This window comes from Lycorma delicatula, chromosome 4, assembly GCF_047948215.1.
Source record: "Lycorma delicatula isolate Av1 chromosome 4, ASM4794821v1, whole genome shotgun sequence".
NCBI classification, from domain to species: domain Eukaryota; kingdom Metazoa; phylum Arthropoda; class Insecta; order Hemiptera; family Fulgoridae; genus Lycorma; species Lycorma delicatula.
In genome coordinates this window covers 137,481,452-137,492,802 of record NC_134458.1, presented here as the reverse complement: position 1 = coordinate 137,492,802, position 11,351 = coordinate 137,481,452, and the positions used below count along the sequence as shown (strand labels likewise).

Genomic DNA, 11,351 nt, shown 5'->3' with positions numbered 1-11,351 from the left:
CTTAACATTACTAATTGGTGTATTCTTTTGATTGGTAATATGAAATCACAAATCTGCATAATGGGATATATATTTTGTAATTTTAGATGTTTATTTCTGTTTTGATTATAATTTCTTTTAAAAAAATAATTCAGCTGAACCATAGTACATGAATATCATAAAATATACAGTTGTAAATGTAAAGATTAATTATTTAATTAAAAAAATATATATATTGTATCCAAACATACATGTCAACTTAAAGGTAGGTAAAATTTTTTTTAAATAACATCAAACTGTAACATCTAAATCCTTACAGTAATTATAGGTATGCTATTCATTTTAGCAAGGTTGGGTTGTAAAGATAAAATACATAACTGTAGAAAATTGAAAGATATTATCACTGACTGCCACTCTAAAATTCCCAACTCCTTTGTCATATGTCGCACCAAATGTTTCCTACTAATATTTTTTAAATTATTTTTCCTTATATCCTTAGGTTATAATAAGACTTTAACAGTAATATTCTCATTTTCATACAGTGTCACTGGTTATATGGAATCATTTTTGGAAGCATTTTGCTAAAAATGTATATGCAAACTCCATAACACTTTGTTCTGATATTTTATGAATTTTAAATAACTTTTTACATAACTTTTGTTACAAAAGATTATTTAAAAAGACCTTTTCAGAAATTAGATTTTTACTTACATTTATATTTTTTGTAAAGAATTTTTTTTCATTTTTATTATTTTGAATGATAACAGACTACATACTAAATTCAAGAATGTATTTAAACAAAAAAGTGTAACACATCATTGCAGAAACTTAAGAGAACATCATAATAAGTAATATATCTTTGTTTCAATTCTGAATACATTTTAAGTATTTTTTTCAGAGTAAACTGCAGCTTACATTTTACTGATAGTGAACTATATTATCAGTATAAAAAAAAATCAGTATTGGAATTAAAAATACCAATTATTTTATACCTTATAAAATAAAATGTTAACTATATTATTATTAATACTATTATTACAATTATTAAATTCGATTATAATTTTTGATTATTTCTCATTATTTTACTGTGTATTTATATAAGCCTACTATAAGAAAAATGATAATATTTATAAAAATAAAATTTATAATAGAAATATTTTTAAAAAAAATATTATTACTAAACACAATTACAAATTTATAGTCTAATTTTTGTTAAAAATTCTAAATACTTCCTTCTGAAAACAAGGAGTGACAAAGTTCTGGTTCGTCTGCGCATTTGGGACAGAAATAACTAATTAGTTGTTTTCTTCCTAGTTTGGAACACATTCTACATCTTAACCTAGCAATTCTGCCATCTTTTGTTCTTTTTTCATCTTTTTTGGCACGTGATCAAGAACATGAACTCTTTTTTGTGAAATTTGCTGTTGTTACTGATCTTGCAGTAGGTTCTTGATAATTTCTAGAATAAAGTGATGATAATTCATGACTTGTTGCCATATTTTTTATGTAGTAAATACTGTTCATAAGAAGAAGCTGAAAAATGTGGATTGCAATGTTTTTGTACCATCGAATTTTACATTCACACAAATAGTAAAATAAAAGCTGAGCTGGTCAATGTGATCAACTCTATTCATATATTTATTATATTCAGTAGTAGTCACTGGCTTCTGCACGTCATTACCCCATCTGTTAGTAACTGTAATTAAATTTCCTTTAAACTCTGAAGAAGTCATTGCGATTTCCTTTTTGTCCTTCCACTTCAGAATGGATATTCAATCTTTTTACATTATTTCATTTCACCCCACTGTAGTTCGGGCAGCAGCAATTTACTCTGATTACCTGATCTATTAAGTCTAATAGTACCAGTCATGTGAGTTTATCCTTAAAGTAATTCTTTGGCAAGTCCTACTCTTGTGTCAAAATTATCTAAGTACAGACTGTGCCTTTTGTCTAAAAATGGTTCCATTAATTTTAGGACAACTTTCTTTGAGTGTCCTGACACACCCCCAATGTCTTTATTAGCAGCACCAGTATATTTAAAATCTGTCTTATTTGATTCAGTCACCATGCAAACTTTTGACACCATATTTATGTTACTTATATTTGATATACTGATGAAAAAGTAATCGACTATGCCAAAGTATTTTGTTTAGGATAATATTATAAATTATAAAATAAATAATATTATAAATTTCTGACATTTTACTGTTAAAATAAGAGACGATTGGTCGTATTTTCCTTAACCTATCAGCTGAATCAGTGTTCAAACTATCAGTTGAATGAAAGTGAAGTGTACACAATATTAACAAGAATTTCCCTAACATTTATTTTGAAAATAGGTAATTGAAAGATAGATTTGCCAGTAATCCTTCAGTTTGTTAATTTTTATCATTCCCATATGAAAAGAGTAAACCCAAAAATACCTTGAATTCTTCATGGGTTACATCAGACCATTTTGTGATCCTTGAGTGTTCTTTCAAAGTAGAAGGTAAGAAAAACCATTTCTGCATTTTCATTTCCTTCATGATCAGTTCATATAAATTTAAATCAAAGTCAATATTAAAGAAATCAATTTTTTTTTATTGTCCCAACTGACATAGTAAACCTTCATTGCTGCTGAATGGAATTACATCAATAGAAGTTTGATCTGTCCATAAATCACCAGTAGAAACGTTTTGAGGACAAGATGATGCAGTTTGCAGTTTGGGGAAATTACAAGAAAAAACTGATATATTTCTAACATCATTGGCATCCGAAAACTCAATTTAATATCACTGGGAAAGTCAGAGACTTGAATATTGTGTTCAGTATCTTCTAAATCATCTGAAAATTCATCTTTGGATAACAAATTGCCGAGAAGTTTTTCAATCTAGTTTTCTGTTATTGGTTTAGTATTACCTGATGTGCTTGTCTGGCAGTCCATATTACATTTAAATGTATTATTTCAATCAACCGTGAAAGTAAAACTGCAATTCCAAATTAACTCACTAACGCAAAGAAACGCATACAACAAACAGTACAACATTACTGGGTCTCACCAGTGAGACAATAGTGTTATCCAGTTACAAAACCATGCATACTCTAGTGGCTAACAATCGCAGAAAGTAGTACAAATATAAATTACCAGATAGAACTATGCAACATTTTAATGCTAAAAGTGTCCAGTCTCACTGCCATCTCGCTGGTGAGACCTAGGCAGCCAAAATGGAAATGTATTTTGTAATTTTAGGTGTTTATTACTTTTGTTTTGATTATAATTTCTGTTAAAAAGAGAATTCAACTGGAGTATAGTACATTAATACCATAAAAATATACAGTTGTAAATGTAAAGAATAATGATTTATGTAGAAAAATATATATTTTGTATCTAAAAATACCATGTCAACTTAAATGGTGGTTCTAGAGACTAAACAGAAAAAGAAAGAAGGGTAGTTAGAGATAAAATACATATCTGTTGAAAACTGAAAGATATTAATTAAAACCTCAGCAGTGTTAAGTATGTATTTTCTAATCAGTAATGCTTACAAGCACTTAACAGAAATTCTGCGATTAGCATTGGTGCTAAGAAATCTTTTTTATTTTCATGAATGAAAGGACATTTTATTTATTAAATTTATTCATGTTTTATGTGATGGTTTCACAAAATGTGTTTTGAAATCCAAAAACTGAAGGAAGTTATACCCACACCATTCTGGTGTAAATCTGCTTCTGAATGTGATTGAACCCTGTGAAGAAGGTAGTAATGCATTGCAATGTGAGACTGTTCAGGCTATTTTTTTGAAAATAAGTGTTTAGTTACATTTTTAAACTTGGACATTATGAAAAATTAAAATATTTCATGGCACTAGATTCTTATTAGATAAAAGCTACTTAAAGTTATTTGAATTAAATTAGAAATAGGTTAAAAAGTTGTTATAAAATATTTTAATTCAAAAACATTATATAACTAGTTTATGCTGTAGCTAATTGTGTTGGATGCTGCATAAAATGTAAAAAAAGGTTCAGTTTTGGATCATCATATGCAATTTTAATTTAATACTTTCTATGCAAGTATTTATAATTATTTTATCAATATGTAAATATATATTAAGTAATATATTATATAAATATTATATATATATTAAGTATATGATAATGCTATATGATATGTATATGATAATGTATATGATAATCAGGGTAATTTTTTTTTGTTATTATACATATTTAAATATTTTGAGAAATTTAGTGATTGACTTTTGAATCCAGAAGTAGATTTAGCGCTAGGTTTACCAAATTAGTATCATCTTGATTCATTAAAAAAAGAAAAAACATGATTTAGTTGTTCAAAGGAGTATTATATTTTATTTATTCATCACAGAAACAGTATTTTGTTACATATCTTTTGAGAATTGAGTTATATATTTTTCTAAATTATTGGTATAAGTGTAGAAATATTTTAACTTATCTACTTCAGCTACATTATAATGTAGACCTGTTTAATAAAAATAACCAAAAATGGTAGCTGATTATTGAAATTTGTCTAATTTTGTTTTATTAGAAAATAAATAATAAAAAATGTTTTGTGTTCTAATTTTTAATTAGTTACTGCTGTCTTTCAGTTTTACTTCTGCGTGTTTTAGTCACACTGAGGTTATCCTTCTTATATGGTTGATTGTCTGTCGGATTTTAAGCTGGATGGACAATACATAATGGTCTGGTGATCCATGTATTTAGTCAGCTGCAAAGACACTCCATATACAGTAAAGGATGCAGCTATGTAGACCTAGACTATTTTAATTAAAACTGTTAATTAAAAGCTATGTCATAAGTGATTCATGATTATAAAAGCTAAGAATATGAAGTTGGTAACAGGTTTAAAATTAGTGTAGTTGAAAAATGTTAATGAACTTTATAAAAATTGTATATGTTCATAGAGACTTCACTTACATTGAAAACAACTACAATGTTTAAATGTGCTTTAAATTGGCCATGAGCTCATTTCATTGTTCATTAATGTGATGAACTTCATTTTTTAAATCACCCCAGGTGATTTTCTCAAACTAAGCACAATACAAAAAAAATGATCTAAATAAAATTTACTCAGATTGAAGTACACCTCATGGTGACCTTGATTTTGACCATGACCTTATTTCAAGGTTAACTTCTTTTTTTCAAATGGAATAACCTACTTTTGACCCCACCAATGAAAATAGCAGAAAATTTTACATTAAAATATGTAGTCACACATAACCAAGGAATGGTTTTGAAGGTCATATGGCCGAATTTGGTGTTAATTAGAGGAGTTAATGGTATCAGATTACAAAATTTGCTGATTCAAGACACTACCTGATAGCAATCCTCTTCTCGCAACTTAGAAACCAGTGACTGTAAATATCTGTGAAAAAATCTAGCACCCATATAACACTATCCGATGGTTAACTGTATGATCTTCAAAAAAGTTTTGTTTAGGTCATTTTTTTGTATTGTACAGTCTACAGGAAAGTCTTCTGGAGCAAGATAATTGTAAATTAAAGCTCAACATCTGAATAAGAACACAATGAACAAATAAAATTGTTTGTTCATTATATAAATTAAAGGACATTTTTAAAATGCTGCCAAAGTAGTGAGAGGCACTAATTCCCAACATCTCAAACTACACAAACTCATAAATTCTCAGCTTTCAGAAGCTAGATTTGCAGAATATTCAACTTGCTCACATTATCTGAAGACCATATAAAATACTTAACACATACTAATTGATAATATATACTTACTGACTCACTTGAAGAAGAAGGTAAATAAAAATAACAAAAAATGTATCACACAATGAAGATAAACAAAAACTTATAATACAGCACATATAAAACGTATCTATCGGGGAAAAACAAAAAATTATTTGCCACAAAACCAAATGTCTGTGAAATATTTAAATTAAATTTCTATTTCTGTACAGTATTCTATATTTAACAAAAGGTCTTTATTTTACCACCAGTTTCAAACAAAAGCATTATATAATAACCAATCGTGATATGTTGAACTCCCTCAAAGGAGCATGAAAATTCAGAAAAATTAATTAGAAAACTTAAAAATAAAAACAAACATATTTCCTTGTTCCAAAGAGCCTCCTTGCTTACACTCTGTCTTGTTCTTATATATTCAACTTATTATTTTGATTTAAGGTGCATTTTCCTGCTGTTTGGTGAACTGGAAAATGTTCATAAACAGCACTTTTTGTACATCTATGTATGTTTGACTCGATAATAAAATCAAAACATGTAAAATAAAAAAAAGGTTAATAATAAGATAAATAATAAAACCAACTTCAAAATATTTATTAATTTTTTTTTTTTGAATAAAGCTTTTCCTGTTTATCATTATTATTTTAAAGCTGTATCAAATCAATGAGGAGGTAATATTCAAAAAGTGTTTTGTCCCAGTGAATGTACTTCACAGCATTTGCAAAAAAAAAACATTTTTAAGGAGAATGCCACTGTTGATGTACTAAACTATGGCCAGTTGTTCTGAATTTATATAACAACAGTTTTAAAATAGTACTGCAAAAGAAACCTGAAAAAATAATAAAATAAACTGGACAAACATGTTATGAATGAAAAAAACATTTGGACATAACACAGTTTGAACTAGTTGTTTATTAGGTAGTAAATGTTTAATAATATTCAAAAAAGCTATGTAAAAACATAAATTATTTCAAACATAGCCTATGAAACAATTCATAATATTATTTGCTTAAGAAAAAACAGTGAAGGGTAAGAAAAAATTCTAAGTTTTATAATAATAGGCCCAGTTTTCACATAACATTTTTATAAGTTTGTTAACATCATTTTTCTTCTCACTACTAATAGCATAACCAGCAGAGATCATTTCTAACTGAATTTTATTAAAATTAATGTTTCCTTTTATCCTTAATAAAACAATGCCCTTCTTTAAATCTACAGTCTCATTCCTTTGACAACAAATTTTTTATTTCTGTCTGCTTCAACATTCGTTTTTCCTTTTATAATTCTTTGGATCAAATCTCCTTTAATTTTTATTTGTATTCTTTTAAGCTTACTGATAGAGTCAATAACTTAAAAATACATACTTAATCCTTTAGTTTTGAAAAGATTCCAAACCTTAGAGTCAATAACTTAAAAATACATACTTAATCCTTTAGTTTTGAAAAACTTACCAAGATGCTTTACTGGTCCAATTGTTCTGTAATATTCAAAATACTCTTCTATGGTCAAGATTATTCGGTTTTTTATAACATCTTTTCTGCCCTACCAAAAACCCTGTCAGCAGGAAGGAAGCTATGGCCACACACTAGGAAGTATAAACAGTCTTTAATACACATTTTAACACTTTGCACTTTACAATGCCTCTCAAAACTATGTTGTTTTTATTTTGTGATGTACAATTGTCACAAAAGAGATGACACTTTTCCCTTCAAAGTCAAGAAATGACAGGCAGTTTAGCAAAGCAGAAGAAATTTCTTGGCTGCCTTTGCCAGCTAGGTCTTCGACCAAAAATAAAAATATGGACTTTCTGTCTTGGAATCAATAATGCATAAATCTAACTGACTTGTAAAGAAAGCTTCTTATATTGTAGTCTTTAGTAATGGCTGGATCTGCTGTAGATCAAAGTACAGGTAGTAAGAATCTAATACATCTGCTTTCAAATGATTATATAAAGCTTGAATTCCCCAAACGTGGACTCTTTTCTACCATATAATTAATTTTTTTGCATTGCAGACCGAGGTTGTGAATTTATTTTTTATGTAAGTAAACATGTACGACATATGTCGAAAGCCAGAGACCTAAAGCCCCTACATTGAATTCTTGGTTAAAAATTCTTCTAAACATGGCCCACTTACTTTCATTTCCTCAGATGTCTGATGATTATACATATCACACAGTTTCTTAATAGACAAATCACAGCTTAAATAGATTCTTTTGTATTTTAACATATTATAGTATGAATCAGTCCCTCTTAGATGTTTGATAAACTTCCTCACTTCCCTTCTCCTCCTTCCTGAAAATAAGATGACTTCCTATCGACCCCTCTACTCTTTTCAATTGGGTTACCAGAGTTAACTTTTGTAACAGTACTTTTTAGCCTAGTACGACCAATGCCTGAAAGAAAAAATTACTTGCTGGCTGGAACTTTACCAAATTGCAAAGGGTGGTAAAAAATAAGTTGCACTGTAATCATATTCTCCACCAGGTTTTTGAGTTTTGTTTTTGGTGACTAGTCTAGGCCTACGTTTTACTGAACAAGTGGTGATCAGTATACCAATAATACTATCTTGTCTTATTTTATCTGGTTTTTTTAAAACTTTTAGATACTATTTCAAAAAAAAACTTTTAGTATTTCAGAGAAATACTTTTAGATACCTAGGCCTAAATTTAATGCAAGCAAACCTACTATTATCATGTTTGTAAGATTAAGGGCTACAGCTTTCGTTCTTTTTTTCAGCCTCCAGAATCACCATAAGGTATTACTTCAGAGAATGAGTGAGGATGATATGTATGAATGTAAATGAAGTGTAGTCTTGTACGTTCTCAGGTCGACTGTTTCTGAGATGTGTGGTTAATTGAAACCCAACCACCAAAGAACACTGGTATCCACAATCTAGTATTCAGCCTTCCTTGGTGCAGAATATCTGCCTACATTTAAAGCTTTTCGGTTAATATCTGTAACTTCCTTTTTCTGCTTTCAAAATTGCAGTCACCAAGTACACTTCCATCTGCATCATTTATGTCAAATATTATAATTATTTCAGTAATTTCACTTTTAAAAGATAAAACAATATAACCTTAGCTCAACACACACAACAATGTGTGTGACAAACCTATTGTCACAGGACAATAGGTTGGGAACAGTTTTGTTTGTGATGGAATGTGCAGTTAGCTGATTGAAAATGAAATCATGCCATTGGTTAGTTGGACAAATTCTATGAATGAAATTTATGGACAAAACACACACTGTTTGAAACTTCACTTTACTGCATTGAATTATTGTAAGAAAAAGCACTACTTGACCAAATAATGTAAATGCTAATAACAAAGAGGAATATGCATATAGCAATAATCTCAGTTTTGAAAAAAGTGGAAAAAACATGGTTTGACTGTTACCTCCTCATATTAGTATGGATGCATGAATACAAAAATGTTTTACTTTTGTTTTTAAAAGGCAGAAAATTATAAGTGAAATTAGTGTAAAGTGCAGGACACTCGTGTAATACAGGTTGAAGCAAAAATGTACAAAAGAAAATTATATCGGAAATATAATATGTAAAAAAAAATAATAGAATTCTGGTGAAAGGAAAATGATGAAAATCTTTCCTGGTACTTTGTCCTTAAATAATTTTAATGAAAACCTTGTTGCGTTGTTAAACTTTGACAGACCTTTCTATATAAAGTCTAGAAAATAGTATTACATTACACTAAGCGGCCGATTCTAGTAACTCGCAATCATTTCAGTTTCCTAGAAATTATCTGTCAATGATATATTTAAACAATTTTTTATCTTTTAAAAATCCAACACTTAAATTAATAGATTTAATTATTTACAAATTAATAAACCAGCTTAAAAATAATCTAAATAAACTTATTGTTTACGTTACGTCGGAATAACTGCAAAAATATCAATATTAATAGGGTTTAATTATTAGATCTAATATTATAAATATCATGCAGGCGTGTTGTTTATTTATAAATGTAATATAATTCAGTAATCAAAATATTGTACTGTTGGCTAGCCTGCAGTGGGAGTGGCATCATTGCCAAATGTTGAGAGAGCTGTTGTAAACTAACCGTATTTTTTTTTTATTAGTGTTCAAATTGAATCGTGTTTTTATTTAATTACCAATGTCTTCCGTCAAAGTAGGTGTTCGTGTTTGTCCTGAAGTGTGTGCAGACTGCGGCTCTCTAGGTAACAGGCTTTAATTTTTTTACGTTTACTTTTAATTCATCCTCAGGAATCCGTAGTAATTAATTATTATTGTTTTGATTTTGTATCGAACATTTTACAGTTGTTAACCTAGAGTGTCAACTTGATTAGTTGATTGTCATTACTGTGTTTGTTATTATATGTTTAAAGGATATGCAGAAAATCCAGATTTAGTGGTACATGTAACCATAACCTCAAATTTTCATTCTTATTAAATTGGAATCGTAATGAATCATGCCTTAGTATTTAAAGGAATTCCATTTGGTTTGTGTAGTCCATTGAAATCAGCCTTGATTTTTTCTTGTTTTTAACATTTATTTCATGTATGGTTAAATACCAATCATTAACATTAGTTTAATTATATTTTAAAGTAAAATATCAGCTAAAGATAAGTAAAATAAAAAATATATTTTAATTAACAATCATTGCTGATTACTCACTGCTTATTTGATATTGTTGAACTTTGATTGATATAATATTGTAGACAGTATTATAAGGACCAATGGAAAAATTAGTATGGGTTATGAGTTATTTACTTATGCATAGAGTGCAGATTGCTCTTTTGCATAGGTTGTCACGTGCTTTACTTCCTTCACATTATAAACTGAAAATTTCCAACTGTTAAAGGATTGCATACAACGTACTCTAATTGTAGTTTGGAATAGGATACAATCAGAAAAAGTACTTTTATTTTGTTTGCCAGAGCTAATAGAGTGAGGGACAGTTTATTCAGAAAAAAAAATAGTACCTACATCATGATGGATGTAGCTCATACATCATGCCAATAAACCCGACTACGTAAGATAGTTATGTCTTGTATTTTATAATGAACTAAACTTGTATTAGTTTATTTATGGTTAACTTTTATAGTGAAATATTTCCAGCCATTAGTTGTATTTATTAATGTAAAAGTGTAGGTTATTAGCATTAAAAACTAAAACTGGACTATTGATTTTAAATAATTAATCCTGTTATTGAAGTGTATGCTTATTAAGTTTGCGTAAATATCTGTAAAAGTTGTGTGTGTATCTGTAAATAATATCAAAAGCATTTTATTACTTCTGCTCTTGACCTATTATGTTCTATTTTATATGTTTATTAGTTTGTGTTTTTTTAGTAACATAGACTAAGAATTAATATCATACATAATGTTGTTACTATATTGAATGAATTAGTTATTTATAAAAAAAATTAAGTAATTATATTAAAGTCTAAAATCTAAAAGACATTATTATTTAAGATACAAGTGAGTGGTATGATACCACTCCTTCCCAATAAACTGTTCCATCTCTGAATTATTGATGTAATGATGAATAACGGTATTGTTTGTATGAAAAATGGTAAAGTTGGTTTTATAAAATAATTTTTTTTTTATTAAAAACATTAAGTGTGAATAATATTTTACTGTGAGTTTATATGTTGTGCATATAATTTATATATCT

At 28.2% G+C, this 11,351-nt stretch overlaps 1 protein-coding gene across 1 annotated transcript in view; it reads left to right on the top strand.

Annotated features, from left to right (window-relative positions):
• Positions 1–7,064: 7,064 nt before the first annotated feature.
• The window catches only part of Git (ARF GTPase-activating protein GIT1), a 79,423-nt gene continuing 75,136 nt past the window's right edge, over positions 7,065–11,351 (top strand). The window contains exon 1 of the mRNA XM_075364233.1: positions 7,065–9,891. Within this exon, the coding sequence (XP_075220348.1) occupies positions 9,828–9,891 (64 nt within the window). The 5' untranslated portion in view covers positions 7,065–9,827. The remainder of the gene's footprint in view (positions 9,892–11,351) is intronic.